Source organism: Cebus imitator, unplaced genomic scaffold, assembly GCF_001604975.1.
Source record: "Cebus imitator isolate Cc_AM_T3 unplaced genomic scaffold, Cebus_imitator-1.0 Scaffold166, whole genome shotgun sequence".
In the NCBI taxonomy this organism is placed as follows: Eukaryota; Metazoa; Chordata; class Mammalia; order Primates; family Cebidae; genus Cebus; species Cebus imitator.
Window position 1 is genome coordinate 3,374,960 of NW_016107481.1, and position 22,866 is coordinate 3,397,825.

The following is a 22,866-nucleotide window of genomic DNA, read 5'->3' on the forward strand; positions in this document are numbered from 1 at the left end:
TTCCCTGCCTCAGCTCCTGAGTAGCTGACATTACAGGTGTGTGTCACCACGCCCAGCTAATTTTTGTATTTTTAATAGAGACGGGGTTTCACCATGTTAGTCAGGCTGGTCTTGAACTCCTGACTTCATGATCCACTTTCCTCGGCCTCCCAAAGTGCTGGGATTACAGGCGTGAGCCACTTTGCCCAGCCCTCGGATAATGCTTAGAACTCAGAAAAGGAGATATTTATTTATAGTAGGCCCAGAACATTTTAGCAATATTTCCTTCACAACTGCTGGTAATAATGTATTATCCAAGTCAGCAATCATGTTAAAATTAACATAATTAACTGTTGACAGATACTGTTGACAGATAATATTAAAAATAATTTTTTTTTTACCTCACATTTAATTTAAAAATCCTATTTAGTTAAGGGTTAGACAGAATGTGTCCCTATGGAGGAGGAAGCTTTTAAACTATATCCTTCACCTCAAAGAGAAAACATATCCTAATTTTAATAAGTGTAACTTTGCATTTGCATTTTTAAGACTCGTCAAAATGACAGCTTTTGAATTGTAAGCTAAGTACAAAGACTAATACTTTCTGCTAATGTTACATTGAAATATATTTGGTTATAAAAATCACAAAAACCTAATTGTATTTCAAAGCTATTATTCTATTTACATTATAGGAGAGATACATATGTAAATAGAGAAAAGTTGGGCTTTTGTAGTCAAAAGATTTATTCAGTCCATAATTAGGTAATTCTCAGATGATTTGTAACTTAAAATTGCCACAGTTAATTTGTAACTGCCACTTTTACAAAAAAAGTTCTGGGTAAGAGAACCTGTTAAAAACAGACTGGTGTTGCAATTAGGCCCAATACTGATTTATTTAAATCACCTAAGACATTTGCAAAATTTTTAAAAGTTAGGAAAATGCAGTTATTAATATGGCTTCATTCACTTAAACCTATATTCTGCAAAATGCTCCTGTTATACACTTAAGTAAACTGGATCAACAGGATTACCTGCACAGAAAGTGAAATCTTAACTTTCACATTAAAATTATACCTGTTTCACACTTAGGATATCTCAAAATATATTGGAGAAGACCATTAATGATCTTGACTGTAACAGTTTGCATTTTTCTGCCTCATTTTTCAATGTTAAGTATTCTAGTTTGGACTTTTAAGTTCTACTTTTCCTCTTATCTTCAAATAGACCCTTCAGCATATAAACTTGAATGGCTGACACCACCACCATAACCACTAAATTAACCATAGACCAGAAATTGACTCTATCAAAGTTGCTTTCTTGTATGTTTCGATCACGAGCTTCAAATGCTCTAAGCAGAGTTTGTATGTGACCACTTTTGCTGAGTCTGGACTTGATGCTGTTGATGGATTCCTGGAGACAAAATGATTTTATTATTAAAGAATGCTCAAATTTTAACTTAATTAAAAAATGAGGCTGGGTGCGGTGGCTCATGCTGTAATCCTAGAACTTTGGGAGACCAGGGTAGGAGGATTCCTTGAGCCCAGGAATTCAAGCCTAGCCTGGACAACACACAGAGACTCTGCCTCTACAAAAGACAGGTATGGTAGCACCACCTGTGGTCCCAGCTACTTGGGAGGCTGAGGTGGGGGGACCACTTGAGTTTAGGAGGCTGAGATTGCAATGAGCTGTGATTATGCCACTGCACTCCAGCCTGGACAACAGAATGAGACACTGTCTCAAAAAAAAATTTTTTTTCAGAATATGCTTTGTGTTTTTTGTCCAAATAATGCAGTTTTAAGATAGATGGCTGTACAATTCAATAAAGAGGCAGGTACTATTTATATCACGTTAGAGATTCTCTGTAAGGTTATGTGATAGTTCTCCTGAAATATTGTTTATAAGTAGTTATTTAACAAGGGAACAAAGCTACTGTGAATTGAAAATAGGTAACATGAAACCATTCTGAGTAGCATAGCATCAGGAGGTTTACATACATTATCTCTTTCTTAGCCCTTAGACGACCAAAGGAAATGATGTTTTTTCCTGAGACCAGGCCTGGCCAAATGATTAAGTTTTTAGAGATGGGGGTCTTGCTGTATTGCCCAGGCTGGAGTGCAGTATCTATTTATAGATGTGACCATGGTTCACTGCAGCCTCATACTGGGCTCAAATGATCTCCCCCTCAGCCTTCTAAGTAGTTGGGTTTACAGGTAACTGCTACCATGCCTAGCAAATGATTTCATTTTTAAAAGCCCAACTGATAAAACTTTAGGTATTTACCTATTATATAATGCATTATGTTTAAAATAATGTTTTCTTCTTTGTAAGTCTGACCAATTTAGTATTTAGTAAAACACCTGTTTTAATACCACAAAATAGTTGTGAAATCAGAAAACATCTCATTTTTGATGTGCCTACTATATAATTAAAAGCATAATCTATTTATAATTTTAAAAATTCCAACTGCCATTTATAAAACAAGCTTACCAAGATGCAGTCTAAGTTGCACATGTGAAAATAGCTATTTTTATAATAGGGTCCTGGTAAGACAAATGATTTGAAAGCTATAAAAGGGCTATATGAATATTAAGTAAAATTAAGCTGATATGAAATGATGTCAAAGTATTTATGGCAAAAATAGAAACAGATTTTCCTGGATAATGCAGATAAAATGCTTAGTTCAGTGCCTATTACCATAGTAAGGCCTCTGGATGTTATTAATAATTTTTATTTTATTAGAAGACCATACTGACCAGGATGTCTTCCAGTTTCATATCCAACATATCTGTGCCAGTAATATATTTCTTCCAATCTTCTTGTTCTTGTGCTTGTTCTCCCATATTATCCAGGATTAATTCAAAGAAAATCACCTTCTCAGAAATGGTGCTGAATGTATTGTCAAAGCAGAACATGTAATCACCAACTTCAGTCTCTACACTGTATAAAAAAAAAAGTACATGTTTTTAGTTATCTGTGCTTCCATTTGTGATGAGAAGAAAAGCAACTAGCAGTAGAAATAAGAAGTAACAGGCCAACTGTAGTGCCTCATGCCTGTAATCCCAGCATTTTGGGAGGGCAAGATGGGTAGATCACTTGAGCTCAGGAGTTTGAGACCAGCCTGAGTAACATGGCAAAAGCCCGTCTCTACAAAAAAAATACAAAAATTAGCAGGGCATGGTGGCTGGAACCTGTAGTCCCAGCTACTTGGGAGGCTGAGGCGGGAGGATTGCTTGAGTCTGGAAGGCTGAGGCTGCAATGAGACATGATCATGCCACTGCACTCCAGCTTGGGCGACAAAGGAAGATCCTGTCTCAAACAAAAAGAAACTAACAAAACAAAAACAAAAAACAACAAAAAAATATAGTTTATAATAATTGGGCAGCTTATCCATAAATTTCCTTAGTATTGAAAGATAATTCATAATTTACTGGGAAAGAGGCAACCTGAAAATATATACATTTAAGTACAACTTAGACATGCTTAGCATTTACTCAGTAAATTATGATTAGCGACCTCATTTTTGGACAAGGATAGGATTAAAAACATATACGTAACTCGTAATAAACTTTAATATTTATACATTATTAAAAGGAATTTTATTGTAAGTTCAATTCATATGCAAATATGACTGCCAACCTACCCTTCAATTGAGATTAATCTAAACTGAGTTTTGTTTTGTTTTCAAAAGCAGTGATGGATTGTCCTAAATGTTTTCTTCCAGGCCTCCTATGGATTTTGCTTATTGACTCCCACTGGCTCCCTTGTAGATGTTTATGTTTGATCCTAAATGCTTTTTTTGAGAAATAAAACGTTTGTATTTTATTACTTAATTCTACAAGTAATTCTGTAAGGGTAATTCAGTCCATCATTAATTATGCCAAGTGCCGAAGAAAAAAATCAATAATACCTGAATTATCAGTACCCTAGTTAAAATTAGTTTCCCATATTAGCAAACGTTAAAAGTAGGACCAGGTGCAGTGGCTCATACCTATAATCACAGCAGTTTTTGGAGTCTGATACAGGAAGATTACTGTAGGCCAGGGTTCAAGATTAGACTGACAAAAGTGAGACCTTGTCTCTACAGAAAATTTAAAAATTAGCTGAGTGCACACCTGTAGTCCTAGCTACTCGGGAGGCTGAGGCGGGAGGCTTGCTTGAGTTCAATAGTTTGAGGCTGCAGTAAGCTGTGGTCACACCATTGCATTCCAGCCTAGGCAACAGAGCGAGATCTTGTCTCTTAAAAAAAGAAATTACATTTAAAAGAAAAAGAAAAAGACCACTTAAGAAAAACCAGTGACATACTAAAATTTTTGCCGCTCTTACAAAATTAATACAGCTAAAGACAAAAGCCTTCTTTAAATCTAATTTTTTAAAAATAGATTTTTAAATCTGGTGTGATGATTAAGAGTGAGTTGGACTGCCTGAATATAGATCCTGGCTTTGCGCTGTTCACTAGCTGTGTACCCTTCAGGAACTTAATTGTTCTATGCCTCAGTTTCCCCATCAGTAAAATAATATTTACCTCATAGGACTGTGGTGAAGAATAAAAAACATTAGTATATGAAAGTGCTTAGAACAATGGCCTGGCAAAAGAATGCAATAAATGTCAACTATTAGAAACTCAATTATTTTCTCCCCATTATTTAATGGGAGGTAATTCTATACAAGGAAGTAGTAGATACTTATTTTTCTAGTGGTGAATTTTATTATCTCAAAAAGGGAGGAAATAACTGGGGAGAAATAAAGATTGACAAATTTTGAACATTTTAAAAATTCTGAAACTTAAAGATGAACTATAGTTTTAGTTTTTTGTTTTTTTTTTTTTGAGACAGAGTCTTGCTCTGTTGCCAGGCTGGAATGCAGTGGTGCGATCTCGGCTTACTGCAACCTCCGCCTCACAGGTTCAAGCAATTCTCCTGTCTCCGCCTCCCGAGTAGCTAGGACTACAGGCGCGTGCCCAGCTAATTTTTGTATTCTTAGTAGAGATGGGGTTTTACCGTGTTGGCCAGGACGGTCTCATTCTCTTGACCTTGTGATCTGATCACCTTGGTCAGAGTGCTGGGATTACCGGCGCGAGCCACTGCACCTGGCTCAATTTTAGTTCTTATACACATATAAAAGAGAAAACATAGTTAATTCCAAGTATATCAATATAAACTTTTAAAATTAATATTTCTATTTTACTTAGTAATTGCTTATGCAAATATTTTCCTGAGCTCTGCATAGGTAAAATGCCATTTAAAAAAATGCTTTTTTTTTTGAGACAGAGTCTTGCTCTGTTGCCCAGGCTGGACTGCAGTGGCATGATCTTGGCTCACTGCAACCTCTATCTCCCAGGTTCAAGCTATCCTCCTGCCTCAGCCACCCTAGTAGCTGGGATTACAGGCACGTACCACCATGCCTGGTTTATTTTTGTATTTTTCATAGAGACAGGGTTTTGCCATGTTGTCCAGGCTGGACTCTAACTCCTGACTTCAGGTTATCCATTCACCTTGGCCTCCCAAAGTGCTGGGATTACAGGCATGCCATTGCATCCAGCTGTAAAAATGCATTTTAAATGAATGTCTTAAACAATTACTGTTGAGAAACTGGATTAAAAAAAAAGAATAAAAAAAATTACCGTTGAGACACTTTTTTTCCTCTCATCCATTCATACATGTATTCAGTGTTTACCGAGTGTCAATTATGTATTAGGCACTTTGGTTAACAAAGACAATTTCAATGATAGCTAGTTCTTACAACAGTGCTATGTGTCAGGGATGTCCTAAGCATATGGTAAAAAGCAAGAGTTTTTGGTCCATCTTGTCTCCACTCAGTATGTGTATCCCTGCAGACTTACTTGACTTCTCTGAGCTTCCTTATCTATAAAATGGGAGTCTTGAATCAAAGACTCTATGTCATAGTGGGTTAGAAAGATTAATTTAGAAGTATATAACATGTCAACCATTGTTTATAGCAAATACTAGATACTCCATATTTGTTGTTCTTCCTACAGACTCATAGTTTAAACGCAATAACAATACTGACTTAAGAAAATGTTATAGTAAGATAATAGAATGGAACTGGGAACATACTGGTGAGATACGAAAAGAGGGAAATGAGGTGTCAGAAGAAGAATATATGATCTTTTGCTGAACTCTGAACTCAAAGAGTTATAATAAGTATTTTCTTTTTATATAGCTTCCTACGTTCAGATCTTTTACTTTCAGGCCTTCTAATTATCTAAAATGAATGAGGTCTGAGTAAAAAAAGAAATTTACATACACACAAAGATATACTAGACAACAACGGTATAGCGCAGCTTACGAAACTTTAAGACACATATCTGGAACAGTAGCTCTAAGTTAAAATAGAAAGCCTGTGCTGGCCAGGTTTAAAATGCCACAATAGATTGCATGCAATGCCAGGGGAGTACTAATTTACTAACCAAAGTATAGAAAAAATTTAGCCAGGATCAAAAGAAAATGCTTTAACAAAAATAGAAAGGTTAATGGAAGACTTTTTCATTTATCAGATGGCCCACTATAAGGAACTATTTAAAATCATATGGAATTATCTAATACTGATAATTAGTACCAAATATGCTAACTTTCCATCCCCTGCAGATAGCCCACTGGTATTATTCAGCAATGAAACTCAACTAAAAGAGATTACTTACGTGTGAACGCCATCTGATTTTCTTTGTTCAAAAACTAAAGTTTTGCCTTCTGGAGAGGCAAGATGGAAATCAACATCTAATCCTGCTCCATCTAAAACCTACAGAAAAGCATACATGAGAAAAATATACATTACAAATTCTGGAAATAAAAAATTATATATCATAGATCATATGACATAAAGATTTGCTAACCTAGAGAGGTAAGAAAGTCAACAGTGATGTCTGGGCTAGAAAAAACAAAACAAAAGATCATCTAGTTCAATTCCATTCATTTTTGGAACTTTCCCATCCATACCCATTTCTCTCACCATCACCTAAATATAGGCCTTATGGATATTACTGAAATAAATCTTCCTAAAATAGTGCTTTCATTCAGAATCCCTGTAGAATGGACAGAAACACAGAGGACAATTCAAATGTTGGGCTTAAAACTTAGGCAATTTAGGACATTGTATATAACTGTTTCCTCTTCAAAAAAAAGAATAATAATTAACTACGTCTTAGCCTGGAATTCAAGACCACCATGGTGTAGATTCCAACTGACTTCAACACATTCTTCTACTACTTCCTAGTATGAATTGTGTATTCAAAGTAGGCTAGTTCAATTACTAGCCAATGAATACAATCTGTTCATGTATAATTCAAAAATGTCCTTCTATAAAGATGATGAAGATAATGATGGCAACTAACAATTATAGTTGATGCCATAAATTTTTTTAAATGCTTTATGTGGATTCATTTATTCCTTATAACAACTCTAAAAGGTAGGTTCTATTATTCTCATTTTAGTAAAAACACAAAGAACAAAAACTGAGGAACAGAGAAGTCATTTTTCCAAAGTGACACAGCATTAATTCATCTAGACTACATTAAAAAAAATAGGTAAAAAATAAACCAAAGTGATACAGCAAATAAGTGATGTGGTCAAAATTCGAACTCAGCAATCTGCCACTAGAGTAATTTTTAATAAGTATGCTGTGTTGCCTCTATTTCTGTTCCATTCTCCTGAATAAGTACTCATCCAATTGTACCCATTCTTTAAGAGCCAGTTTAACTCATTTATGCCTTGTGTTCCTTTATTGGAACACTAAGCATGTGGGACTTATTTGTATCTTACTGCCTAAGGTCATCACCAAGGTCTTATTTTGCAATTCAAAATATTGCAACCTCCTGCATAAATGGGTTAAGTCCTTTGAAATGTCATCTGAATCCTCCTGTCCCATCCTCTTGCACTCTCTTGTATTCCTTTAGAATGTGCACCTATTCTCTTTGGCACTTATGAGACATTCTCTGGAATCTAAGCAGCTTTTTTGTAGGATTCACTTAGCATGAACTCGTAGGTACCTTTATGGATACCTATGTAGCACATCCAACATAAATGATAAGATGGATGAAAATTTTGTTCACTATTTTTTAACTCCAAGGGTATTGGTCCTAACAATGGTATTATCTATATTTTGATTTTTTGTCACAAATGCAAATAGTTAATAAATACATCTTTTTATCATCCTATGCAAATTAAGGTGTCTCAGTGTTTTTTCCCTGTAGATCTGTCTGCAAACGTCTCTTCCTCTCTTTTCCTACGTTTTCTCTTCCATATTTATAGTGTTTGCTAAAATTAAAAAAAAAAATCTATTTAGAACACTATATAGTAGAGCCTCAAAAAAAAACCCTAACTCAGTGGCTACTCTTTTTTTTGTTAACACTCCATTTTATTTTTCTTGGTGGCTTTAATGTGACGATATAAAAGATTACCTACTCCTGTTCTCTTATTGATCAACAGAACTGGTTTCAAATGGCTGGCTAAATATACATAATTATTTTTCTTCTTTAAATCCCAATGAAATGAAGAAGACATGTAACAATTTTAAAAATCTATAGGCTGGGCACCGTGGCTCACGCTGTGAGGTAGGTGGATCACTTGAGGTCAGGAGTTGGAGACCAGGCTGGCCAACAAGGCAAAACCTCATCTCTACTAAAAATAAAAAAGTTAGCCAGGCATTGTGGCACATGCCTGTAATCCCAGCTACTTGGGAGTTCGAGGCAGGAGAACTGCTTGAACCTGGAGGCAGAGGTTTCAGTGAACCGAGATCATGCTACTGTACTGGGCAAAAGAGTGAGACTCCATTTCAAACAAAAACAAAAATCCACAAAAAAGGAAAATTCCCGTTTTAAAAGATGAAAATCTTTAGACAGAAAGGATCTAATAGATGTGAAGGAGGATAAATAAAAAAAGACTAAAATAAAAAAGTTTTCCAAAGGATTTAAAAAGTATAATCTTCTATCAAAGAGAAGTACTACAGAGCTGCAAAGTAACAAGAATTGGGATTAGCATCAGAATTCTTACATATAACATTAGATGGAAAAAAATAATGGAGCCATGTAGTCAATGTTCCCAAGTAAAAAGATTATATTTACTGAAGTGAAACCAAAAAGCCATTTGCCAGGTGTAGTAGCATGCACTGGTAGTCCCAGCTACTCAGGAGGCTGAGGTGGGAGGATTACTTGAGGCTAGGATTTAAAGGCTGTAGTGTGCTGTGAAAGTGCTATGAAACCTGTGAATAGTCACTGTACTCCAGTCTGTGCAATATATTGAAACCTCATCTCTAAAATAAAATTTTAAAATAATTAAAGCTATTCTCAGATATCCAAGGACTCAAAACATTCTCAAAGAATTACTTAAGGATATCCTCCAAAAAACCAAAAAACATAACCATTAAATCAGAAAACAAGCAACGTAATAAAACTAAGAAAAGATTTCAGTAAAACAAAGTTAAAAAGCAGTTATTGGTAGGGGCTGTCAGGCCTAATGAAATAGTCAAAAATGATTTTTAAGACTATGGAAGTTTAATTTAAAAATCTCTATGTATCTATCTACGAACTTGTCCCATCCATACCTGAGACAGGGTCTCACTTTTTTGCCCAGGCTGGAGTGCAGTGGCACAATCTCAGCTCACTGCAACCTCTGCCTCTCGGGTTCAAGCGTTTCTCCCGCCTGAGCCTCCCAAGTAGCTGGGATTACAGGCATGCACCACTTGCCAGACTTTACGGCTGAATAGTACTCCATTGTAATATAAGCACCACATTGTCTTTATCCATTCATCTATTGATGGACACTTAGGTTACTTCCAAATTTTGGCTATTGTGAACAGTGCTTCAACAAACATGGGAGTGCAGGTATCTCTTTGATATACTGATTTTCTTTCTTTTGGGTATATACCCAGCAGCGGGATTGCTGGACTATATGGTAGCTGTATTTTTATTTTTTTGAGGAACCTCCAAACTGTTCTCCATGGTGATTGTACTAATCTATATTCCCACCAACAGTGTATGAGGGTTCCCTTTTCTCCACATTCTGGCCTGTCTTTTGGATATAAGCCATTTTAACTGGAGAGATGTTCTCATTATAATTTGGATTTGTATTTATCTGATGATCAGTGATGTTGAGCACCTTTTCATGGGCCTGTTTGCTATTTGTATGTCTTCTTTTGAGAAATGTCTATTTAAATCTTTTGCCTACTTTTAAATTAGATTAATAGATTTCTTTCCTGTATAGTTGTGTTAGCTCCTTAAATATTCTGGTTATTAATCCCTTGTCAGATGGATAGTTTGCAAATATTTTCTCCCATTCTTCGGTTGGCTCTTCATGTTGTTATCTGTTTCCTTTGTTGTGGAGAAGCTTTTTAACTTGATGTGATCCCATTTGTTCATTTTTGCTTCAATTGCCTATGCTTGTAAAATATTACTCAAGAAATCTTTGCCCAGACCAATGTCCTGGAGAGTTTTCCTAATGTTTCCTTGTAGTAGTTTCAGAGTTTGAGGACTTAGATTTAAGTCTCTAATACATTTTAATTTGATTTTTATATATGGTGAGAGATAGAGGTCTAGTTTCATTCTCCTGCATATGGATATCCAGTTTTCCTAGGACCATTTATTGAAGAGATTGTTTTTTCCTCAGTGTATGTTCTCGGTACCTCTGTCAAAACTGAGTTCACTGTAAGTGTATAGATTTGTTTCTAGGTTCTCTATTCAGTTACTTTGGTCTGTGTCTGTTTTTATCCAAGCACAATGACATTTTGGTTATTATATCTCTGTAGTGTAATTTGAAGTTAGGTCATGTGACTCCTCCAGTTTTGTTTTGCTTAGGATATTTTTCAGCTATTCTGGTTCTTTTGTGATTCCATATACATTTTAAAATTGTTTTTTCTATTTCTGGGAAGAATGCCATTTGTATTTTGATAGGAATTGCACAGAATCTGTAGATTGCTTTGGGTAGTATAGACATTTTAACAATATTGATTTTTCCAGTCCATGAACATGGAAATAGCTTTCCATTTTTGGTGTCCTCTTCAATTTCTTTCGTCAATGTTTTATAGTTTTCTTTATAGAGATCTTTCATTTCTTCAGTTAATTCTTAGGTATTTAATTTTACTTGTGGCTATTGTAAAGTATGGGATTACTTTTTAAATGTCTTTTTCAGATTTTCAGTGTTGGCATATAGAAATGCTATTGATTTTTGTATGTTGATTTTTATATCCTGCAACTTCACTGTATTTGTCAGTTCTAATAGTCTTTAGGTTTTTCCAAATATAAGATCATATCATTTGCAAAGAAAGAGAATTTGACTTCTTCCTTTTCCAAACTGGATGCCCTCTATTTCTTTCTCTTACCTGATTGCTCTAGCTAGGACTTCCAATACTAGGCTGAATAACAGTGGTGAAAGTGGGCATCTTTGTCATGGTCCAGATCTTCTGAAAGGCTTTCAGTTTTTCCTCATTCAGAATATACTAGCTGTAGGTCTGAGGTCTATGACTTTTATTATGTTGAGATATGTTTCTTCTATACCTAGGTTTTTGAGGGTTTTTATTATGAAGAGATGTTGAATTTTAACAAATATTTTTTCAGCATCAATTGAAATGATGATATGGTTTTTGTCTTTCATTCTGTTCATATGATGTATCATAGCCTTCTGCTGATTGATTTGAGTATGCTGAACCATCCTTGCATCCCAGGGATAAATTCCATTTCAACCACAAAAATTGTTAAAAAGAAGTATAATTTATATGTTGAGAAGAGAGAAAATAGAATTATATAAAATGTTCAGTAAAAGCCAGAGAAGGCAGAAAAAGGGGGGGAAGATGTAAAAAAAAAAAAAAAAAGTACGATTAATATAAAGGAGTTATAAACATGGTGATATTAATCCAACAATATCAATAAGTACATTGTGAATGGCCTAAATATGCCAATTCAAAGAACTGCCAGAGTAGATGACAAAACAAGATTAACCATATGCTGTCCACAAGTAACCAACTTTAAATACAAAGACACAGATAGATTTAAAGTAGATGGATGGAGAAAGATATACCATGTTAACACTAATCAAAAGAAATCTGGAGTAGCTACATTAATGTCAGAGAATGACGACTTAAGAATAAGGAAAATCTTCAGGGATAAAGGGGGACATTACCTATAACGAATGGGTCAACTTTCCAGAAAGACATAACAATCCTTATGTGTATACACCTAACAACAATGTCTCAAAATGCATGAGGCAAAAACTGATAGAGCCACAAGAACAAACAGAAAATCACTACTATAGTTGGAGACCGCAATATCCCTCTATCAGTAATTGACAGATCCAGGAGGCAAAAAATCAGTAAGTATATAGTTAAACTGAATAGCACCATCAATCAACTATGTGTAATTGAATTTTGAGAAATAATCCAACAACAGCAGGATAACATTCTTCTCAAGCTCATATGGAACATTCACCAACAAGGACCACATTTTGGCCATAAAAGGCCAAAAAACACACCTTGACTTATGCTCTCAGACCATAATGGAATTAAGGTAGTAATCAATTACATAAAAATAGCTGTAAAATCCCCAAATATTTGGAGATTAAACAACACATTTATAAAGAATTCATGGGACGAAGAAGTCTCAAGAGAACATTTTTTAAAACTTTAATGAAATGAAAATACAACTTAACAAAAATTTGTGGGATACAGAGAAATCAGTGCTAAGAGGGAAATTTATAACATTGGATGAACTTACTAGAAGAGAAGAAAGATCTAAAATCAATAATCTAGGCATCCACCTTAGAAAGCTAGAGAAAGAAGAGTAATGTAAACCTAAAACAACCAGAAGAAAAATATTAGAGCAGAAATCAAGGAAATTTATAAGAAGAAATCAACAGAGAAAAAAAAAAAAAAATCAGTGAAGCCAAAAGCTGGCTCTTCAAAAGGGTCAATAAAACTAATAAACCTCTGGCCAGGCAAACCAAGAAAAAAACAGAGAAAAGACACAGAATACTAGTATCAGAAATGAAAGATGAGGCGGGGGCGCAGTGGCTCAGGCCTGTAATCCCAGCACTTTGGGAGGCTGAGGTGGGTGGATCATGAGGTCAGGTGATCGAGACCATCCTGGCCAACACGGTGAAACCCCATCTCTACTAAAAATATAAAAATTAGCTGGGCATGGTGGTGGACACCTCTAGTCCCACCTACTGAGGAGGCTGAGGCAGGAGAATTGCTTGAATCTGGGAGGCAGAGGTTGCAGTGAGCCAAGATCATGCCACTGCACTCCAGCCTGGGAAAAAGAGCAAGCCTGTCTCAAAAAAAAAAAAAAAAGGAAAGAAATGAAAGATGGGTCATCATTAATTATCTATGGACATTAAAAAGATAATGATGGCCATGCGTGGTGGCCAATGCAATGCATGTAATCTCAGGACTTTGGGAGGCTGAGATGGGAGGATCACTTGAAGCTAGGAGTTTGAGACTAGCCTAGGCAGCAAAGTGAGACCCTGTCTCTACATAGACACACACATAATTAGCCAGGCATGGTGGTGACTATAGGCCCAGCTACTTGGGAGCCTGAGGTGAGAGGATCACTTGAGCCCAGAAGTTCAAGGCTGCTGTGAGCTATGATCACACCACCGTACTCCAGCCTGGGTGATGGAAAGATTCCATCTTAAAAAATATAAGCAAAAGGATAATAATGGAATAGTATTAATAAATCTATACCCACGAATTTAAAAACTTAGATGAAACAGGCCAATTCCTTGAAAGATACAAACTACCAAAACTCATACAAGGAGAAATAGATAACCTGAATAGGCCTATATCTATTACAGAAATTATATATTATATCAATAATTAATAAACTCCCCCAAAAGAAAGGACCAGGACCAAACAGTTTCAAGGTGAATACTACCAAACATTTATGGACAAAATGATACCAATTCTCTAAAATCTCTTACAGAAATGAACAATTCTTTACTCATTCTATGAGGCCAACATTACTCTAATTCTAAAACCAAAAAAGGCATTACAAGAAATGGAAACTACATACCAGTATCTCTCAGGAACATAGATGTAAAAATCTTCAACAAAATATTAGTAAAGCTAATCCAACAATATAAAAAAGAATTACAACCATGACCAGATAGATTTGTTCCCCAGTATATAAGGCTGGTTTAACATTCAAGAATTATTTAGTGTGATTCATCACATCAACAGGCTAAGGAATAAAACTCAAATGATCACACCAATGGACATGGAAAACATATTTGATAAAATCCAATATCAATCCATATTTAATATTTTAAAAAATCATAGCAAACTAGGAAGAGAGGGTAACTTCCTCAACTTAATGAAGAACATCTACAAAAATCCTACAGCTAAGATCACATTTAATGGCGAGAAACTAGAGGCTTTCTCACTAAAATCAGAAGCAAGACAAAGATGCTATTCCCTCATTACTCCTACTCAACACCACACTGGAAGTCCAGGCTAATGTAATACAACAAGAAAGGGAAAGAAAAGATGTACATATTGGAAAAGAAGAAATAAAACTGTCCTTGTTCACAGATGACATGATAGTCCATGCAGAAATCCTAAAGAACTGCCAAAAAAAAAATGCCCCTCCTGGGACTAATAAGTGACTATACTCAAGTGTCAGGATACAATATTAACATACAATAGTCAACTGCTTTCCTATACACCAGCAACAAGCAACTGGAGTTGGGAATAAAAAATACAATACCATTTACATTCACACTAAAAGAAAAAAAAAATAAGAAAAAAATAATTAGGTAGAAATCTACCAAAATACGTACAAGATCTATACAAGGCAAACCACAAAACACTGACAAGAGAAATCAAAGAAGAGCTAAATAAAGAGATATACCGGCCAGGCGCAGTGGCTCATGCCTGTAATTCCAACATGTTGGGAGGCCAAGGCAGGCAGATCATGTCAAGAGCTCGAGACCAGCCTGGCCAACATGGTGAAATGCCGTCTGTACTAAAGATACAAAAAATTAGCCAGGCATGGTGGCACATGCCTGCAATCCCAGCTACTCGGGAGGTTGAGGCAGAAAAATCACTTAATCACTTGAACCCGGGAGGCAGAGGTTGCAGTGGGCCGAGATCATGCCATTGCACTCCAGCCTGGGCAACAGAGCAAGACTCTGCCTCTCAAAAGAGAGAGAGAGAGAAAGAAAGAAAGAGAGAGAGAGAGAGAGACACTATGTCAATGGACAGGAAGACTCAATATTGTTGAGATGCTAATTCTTCCCAACTTGATCTACACACTCAATGCAATCCCAGTCAGAGTCCCAGCAAGCTATTTTGTGGATATCGACAAACTGATTCTAAAGTTTATTTGGACAGAAAAAAGACCCAGAATAGCCAAGACAATATTGAAGAACGAAGTCAAAAGACTGATACTATCCAACTTCAAGACTTAGTATACAGTTACAGTAATCAAGACAGCATGGTACTGATGAAGGAACTGATAAATAGATCAACAACAGAATAGAGAGCATAGAAATAAGTGAAAAGGATCAATGGCTGCCAAGAATTCAGTGTTTGGGGTAGCGGGTTTGAGTAGGTGGGGTATAAGGGAATTTTAGTGCCATGGAACTATTCTGTATGATACTTAATGGTGAATACATAACATTATGCACTTTTCAGAATGCATAGAGCTGCACAATAGAAAGAGTGAACCTTAAAGCACCTATAGACTTATCTTTAGTTAATGTTAACAAAATGTCCTCAGTTTTAAGAAATGTACAATGCTAATATGAGTTGTTAATAACAGAGAAAGCTGGGATTGTGGGGGTATATGTGTGCTCAATTATCAATTAGTCTATACATCTAAAGCTCTTCCAAACAAAGTCTATTAATTTAAAAAAAACTACAAAAGAAAATCATGAGAAAAGAACAAAACCAGGCAGGCAGAAAAAAGAAACATCTCTATACAATGTTAATAGAAAATATTTCAGACTTTCTGCAAATGGAAATGGAATAAATTCAGGATTAATTATGCAAATCTGGGAAGAAAAAGGGATAAACAGAACTTCTAGTCATTGAAATTATAAATGCAATTAAAGAGTCAACAGATTAAATTATAATTGAAAAAGATTAATGAACCACAAGAGATATTACTTTATATTTGTTAGAATGGGTTTTGCAAAAAAGATGAAAGATAACAAGTATTGGAAAAGATGTGGAGAAATGGAATGTAAATTAGTATGTTATTGCCAGACATGGTGAGCATGTGCCAGTAATCCCAGCTACACGGGAGGCTGAGATGAGAGGCTCCTCAGCCCAGGAGTTTGAGACCAGCTGGGCAACAGAGCAAGACCTCAAGTCAAAAAAGAAAAAACAGATCAGTACATTGTTGGTGGGAATATAAATTAATATAGCCCTATGGAAAACAATATGGAGGTTCCTCAAAAAAACCCCACAAATACAACTACTATATCATCTAGTAATCTCACTTCTGGTATACATCCAAAGGAACTGAAATCAGTATGTAAAAGAGATATCTCCACTCCCATGTTCATTGAAGCATTATTTACAATAGTCAAAACATAGAAACAATGTGTCTACTAACAAATGAATAAAGAAAATGTGGTATATATACACAAAATGGAACACAGGAAGACATTACACTTAGTTAAATAAGCCAGGTACAGAAAGACAAACACTGAATTATCTCATATGTGGAATCTAATAAAGTTGAATTCCTAGAAGTGGAGAGTAGAATGATGTTTACCAGAAGCTGGGGGTGGGGGGGTTGGGGAGAGAGGGAATAGGGAGTTGTTGATCATAAGGTACAAAATTTCAGATAGACAGGAGGAATAGGTTTTGAGGTCTATTGCACAGGAGTGTGACTACAGTCAATAATGTATATTTTGAAATAACTGAGACCAAATTTCAAATATCTCATCATACAAAATTATAGGCAAGGCAATGTTAATCTTTATGTATTGTACATGTATATCAAAACATCATGCTATACCCTATAAATGTATACAATTATAATTTGCCAATCAAAAATAATATTGATAATAAATTTTTTAAAGCTAATGAAGTAGAAGATAAAGCTGAAAAAATTATGATATAGAAGAGTGAGACAGAGAAATTATGAGATTAAGAAGTGTGGATGATGTACTTAAACTGCTGTGAAAATGCAGAAGCAGGAAATTAAAAAGCTACAAGAGAAAATAGAGATCAATTACAACTATCTAACAAACTGACAGGAAGATTCAACAACTATAATCAAAGTCAGAAGATAATAAAATACTAGTTTTGATGCATTTAAGAAAAATAACTGTCAGTGAAGAATTCTTTAAGTAATTCAATACTTTAAGAAAAGTCAAGAGAGCAGAGCCATGAGAACCAGAGGAAAACAAATTAAGCCTGAAATCTGTCCTATTCAGACTTCCAGTTATATGAACCAATAGACTTCCTTATCATTAAAAACTGATTTGGGTTGTTTAATTACCTGTTAGTGAAAACTTTGTAAGGAGTTTAAGGACCACGACATTTTAATTAAAATAATCACTTATGTTTCACCCCATCAAACCCTATATGTTTTTATGAGTATGGGAAAAGGTATGGAAGAATTCATACCTAGGAGAATGACAGGCACATTTGACAGAGTGATAATAAGTTGTTTTTTTGTTGTTTTGCTTTTATATCTTTGTAGTTTGACTTACTCTAAGGAGGCTGTATATTACTTTTACAATTGGAAGTAAAAAAATTCATAAAGGAGCAGGGTGATGTGGCTCACGCCTATAATCTCAGCACTTTGGGAGGCCAAGGAGGGCGGATCACGAGGTCAGGAGATCCAGACCACTGTGGCTCACATGGTGAAATCCCATCACTACTAAAAATACAAAAAATTAGCTGGGAGTGGTGGCACATGCCTGTAGTCCCAGCTACTCAGGGGGCTGAGGCAGGAGAATCGCTTGAACCTGGGAGGCAGAGGTTGCAGTGAGCTGAGACTGCACTATTGCACTCCAGCCTGGGCGAAAGGGTGAGACTCTGTCTCACAATTGTGAACTCCCATTTACAATTGCTACAAAGAGAATTAAATACCTAAGAATACAACTAACAAGGGATGTGAAGGACATCTTCAAGGAGAACTACAAACCACTGCTCAAGGAAATAAGAGAAAACACAAACAAATGGAAAAACATTCCATGCTCATGGTTAGGAAGAATCAGTATCGTGAAAATGGCCATACTGCCCAAAGTAATCTACAGATTCAACGCTATCGCCATCAAGCTACCATTGACTTTCTTCACAGAACTGGAAAAAACCACCTTAAATTTCATATGGAACCAAAAAAAGGTCTGCATAGCCAAGACAATACTAAGCAAAAAAAAGATAGGGGCATCACACTACCTGACTTCAAACTATACTACAAGTCTACAGTGATCAAAACAGCATGGTACTAGTACCAAAACAGATATATAGACCAATGGAACAGAACAGGGGCCTCAGAAATAATGCCCCACATCTACAACCATCTGATCTTTGACAAACCTGACAAAAACAAGCAATGGGGAAAGGATTCCCTTTTTAATAAATGGTGTTGGGAAAGCCAGCTAGCCATATGCAGAAAGCTGAAACTGGATCCCTTCCTTATACCTTTCACAAAAATTAACTCCAGATGGAGTAAACATTTAAACGTAAGACCTAAAACCATAAAAACCCTAGAAAAAAACCTAGGCAATATCATTCAGGACATAGGCATGGGCAAAGACATCATGACTAAAACACCAAAAGCAATGGCAACAAAAGCCAAAATAGACAAATAGGATCTCATTAAACTAAAGAGCTTCCACACAGCAAAAGAAACTATCATCACAGTGAACAGGCAACCTACAGAATGGGAGAAAATTTTTGCAGTATGCCTATCTGACAAAGTGCTAATGTCCAGATCTACAAAGAACTTAAACAAATTTACAGGAAAAAAAACCATCAAAAAGTAAGTGAAAGATATGAACAGACACTTCTCAAAAGAAGACATTTATACAGCCAACAAACATATGAAAAAAAGTTCATCATCACTGGTCATTTGAGAATTGCAAATTAAAACCACATTGACATATCATCTCACGCCAGTTAGAATGGCGATCATTAAAAAGTCAGGTGACAACAGATGCTGGAGAGAATGTGGAGAAATAGGACTGCTTTTACACTGTTGGTGGGAGTATAAATTAGTTCAACCATTGTGGAAGACAGTGTGGTGATTCCTCAAGGATCTAGAGCTAGAAATACCATTTGACCCGGCAATCCCATTACTGGGTACATACCCAAAGAATTATAAATCACTCTATTATAAAGACACATCCACACGCATGTTTATTGTGGCACTGTTCACAATAGCAAAGACTTGGAACCAACCTAAATGCCCATCAATGACTGACTGGATAAAGAAAATGTGGCACATATATACCATGGAATACTATGCAGCCATAAAAGAGGATGAGTTCATGTCCTTTGCAGGGACATGGATGAAATTAGAAACCATCATTCTCAGCAAACTAACACAAGAACAGAAAAACAAACACCACATGGTCTCACTCATAAGTGGGGGTTGAACAATGGGAACACATAGACACAGAGAGGGGAACATCATACACTGGGGACTGTTGGGGGATGGAGGGGCTAGGGGAGGGATAGCATTGGGAGAAATACCTAATGACAGGGTGATGGATGTAGCCAACCTCCATGGCATGTGTATAACTATGTAAAAAACCTGCATGTTCTGCACATGTACCCCAGAACTTAAAGTACAAAAAAAAAAAAAAGACATGGGGTCTCCAGCAATCCCATTACTGGGTATATACCCAGAGGAATATAAATCATTCTTCCATAAAGACACATGCATGTGAATATTCAGTACAGCACTATTCATAATAGCAAAGACATGGAATAGCAAACCTAAATGCCCATCAATGACAGTTTGAATAAATGTGGTACATATACACCACAGAATACTATGTAGCCCTGAAAAAGAATGAGATCATGTCTTTTGTGGGAACATGGATGGAGCTGGAGGCTATTATCCTTAGCAAACTCACGCAGAAACAGAAAACTGAATACCACATGTTCTCATTTAGAAGTGAGAGATAAATGAAAAAAACTTAAGAAGTATATAGAAACTGGTACAGAGAGACTCAATACCTTGTGCCTCAGCCTCCCAGGTAGCTGGGATTACAGGCATGTAATGTAGCTGGGCTACATTATACCACCATGCCCAGCTAATTTTTTGTATCTTTAGTAGAGACAGGGTTTCACCATGTTGGCCAGGCTGATGGAGACCCCGTATCTTAAAAAAAAAAAAAAATATATATATATATATATATGTATATATGTATGTATACACACACACATATATAAAACCCAAACATATATTATTAAAATATTAAATATGTATTATCCCCCAAACCCACCATTATGTATATATAATGTGTGCGTATATACATACTAATATATATAATACTTAAGAGCCATTTATATATATGTATATATATATAAATGGACCTCAAAGGTACATTTTTCTCTTCTTCCTTAGCATCTTAGCATGTGTTCTTCTTTTTTATCCATTTTCTTGTTCCACTAACTCTTGTTATTCATATACACACACACAAATGGATTTTATTTATATATGCATATATTTATATATGAAATATGTATATGAGTGTTTTATATATTTCTTACATATGTATAAACTGTGTGTATATAATAGATGTGTGTGTGTGTGTGTGTGTGTGTATATATATATATATATATATATATATATAAAACTAAAAATAAATACTCGAAAGCCATTTTTTTCCAAACATCAGTAAAATAGTCCCATCTATTTTATATGTATAATATTAGGGATGTATACCTGCAGATAAAATGGAAATAGGAGATATTCCAAATGGCATCAGGTACATTATACAAGTAAATTTTAAAGATTAGACGAAATGGCCAGTTTGCTACAAAATATTGAAATTTGGCTCTATATAAAAATGAAAAGGCTAATAAAAGTTTTAAAACATTGATATAGCTCTGTTCTTCCAAAAACCCACCCAGACAGTTTTACGAGTTTGGTAAACATCTAGTTCACTCATTCAACAGATACTTTAAAGTGCCTATTATGCCCTTAAAAGGTATTGTTGTTCTAGACTCAGGGTATATTTTCTGGCTAACATTTTTTGAGTGCTTATTAGATGCTAGATACCATTCCTTTTACATGTATTAGCATATTTATTCTTCAAAATATGTGGTAGGGAGCAGGTGATTATTGTTATAAGTATACAGAACTGTGGTACAGAGATGCTCAATACCTTGTAGCCAAAATGATCTTTTTAAAAACACAGATCAAGTTAACCTGCTTATAACTCTTCAGTGGCTTCTTACTGGTCTCTGCAAAAGACCCATATCCTTAAGAAGGACCTAAGAACCCAGCAAGATCTGGTTGCTCTTGCTACTGACTTCTCTAGAATAGACTTGTACCACTTTTCTCTCTCTGTATCCTGTCTTTCAGGACCTCAAAAGTATCTTCCTCTCTTCTACTTAGTATCTTGCCAGGTGTTATTCTTTTTTTACCCATTGACTTGTTCCACTCACTCCCTTATGCCTAGTGAAAGCCTGATAATTCTATAGATCTTAACTCTACTTCTGATGTCTTCCAATTTCCAGATAAAATGAAGTCCTCCTACTGAGCACACCCATAGTCTTACGAACTTAACTTCATAGCCCCTATTGGAGTAACACTTTGACATGCATTTGTGTAATAATTTGATCAATGTCTGTCCCCATACTTGATTGTATGAGGGCGTGGACTATACATACACATACACATACACATACACATACACATACACATACACATACACACACACATATATATTTTGAGGCAGGATCTCACTCTTGTCACTGAGGCTGGAGTGCAGTGGCGTGATCACAGCTCACCATAGCCTCAACCTCCTGGGCTCAAGTGATCCTGCTGCCTCAGCCTCTTAGGTAAGTTGGAACCACAGATGTGTGCTACTATGCCTGGCTAACTTTATTTTTGGCAGAGATAGGGTCTTGCTATGCTGCCCAGGCTGGTCAGAAACTCCTGTGCTTGAGTGATCCTCCCACCTTGCTGTGTTGGGATTACTGGCATGAGCCACTGTACCTAACTGATGTTTTCACTCACCATTGTATCCCTAGCACCTTGGATGATGCTGACACACATCAAGCACTCAATAATGATTTAAATTTCTAAATGGATGATTTATTTTATTCATAAGATACATGAACTGGCATTAAAGTTTTCAAGAACCTAAATCAATATAATGTGGGGCTAGTCAATTATCCAAAAAGTATTCTCCTAAAACCTAAAAAGAAATTAGTAAAATTTTCAGTATGTCACAATAACAAAGGACAAAGTTGGATTGTCTGTTCCATAATATTTTAAAAACTAACTTTAAAACAAAAATCAGTAGGACAAAGTTACCGGGAAATTAAACAAGTTGGGAAATGCAAAAATAGAGTGGAAGATGATCTTCACCCTACACATCTCTCCAACACTGTCTAGGATTACAGACATTAAATGACTTTACCTCTTTCCTTAATCAAAACAAATTGTTCAGGGAGAATGATTTAAAGGAATAGTCCCAGCCAGGTGTGGTGGCTCACGCCTATCATCCCAGCACTTTGGGAGGCTGAAGCCGGCAGATCACTTGAGGTCAGGAGTTGGAGACCAGGCTGGCCAACACAAAGAACTGCATCTCTACTAAAAATACAAAAATTAGCTGGGGGTGGTGGTGCATGCCTGTAATCCCAGTTACTTGAGAGGCTGAGGCAAGAGAATCACTTGAACCCGGGAGATGAAGGTTGCAGTGAGCCACTGCACTCCAGCCTGGGTGACAGAGTAAGACTGTCTTA

General features: G+C 35.9%; 1 protein-coding gene across 1 annotated transcript in view; it reads right to left on the minus strand.

Moving 5' to 3' along the window:
• Window positions 1-847: 847 nt before the first annotated feature.
• Window positions 848-22,866, minus strand: part of TMED5 (transmembrane p24 trafficking protein 5) — a 25,144-nt gene continuing 3,125 nt past the window's right edge. Inside the window, exons 2-4 of the mRNA XM_017544189.2 lie at window positions 6,638-6,735; window positions 2,733-2,916; window positions 848-1,389 (exon numbers count right to left, since the gene is read on the minus strand). Of these exons, the coding sequence (XP_017399678.1) occupies window positions 1,171-1,389; window positions 2,733-2,916; window positions 6,638-6,735 (501 nt within the window). The 3' untranslated portion in view covers window positions 848-1,170. The remainder of the gene's footprint in view (window positions 1,390-2,732; window positions 2,917-6,637; window positions 6,736-22,866) is intronic.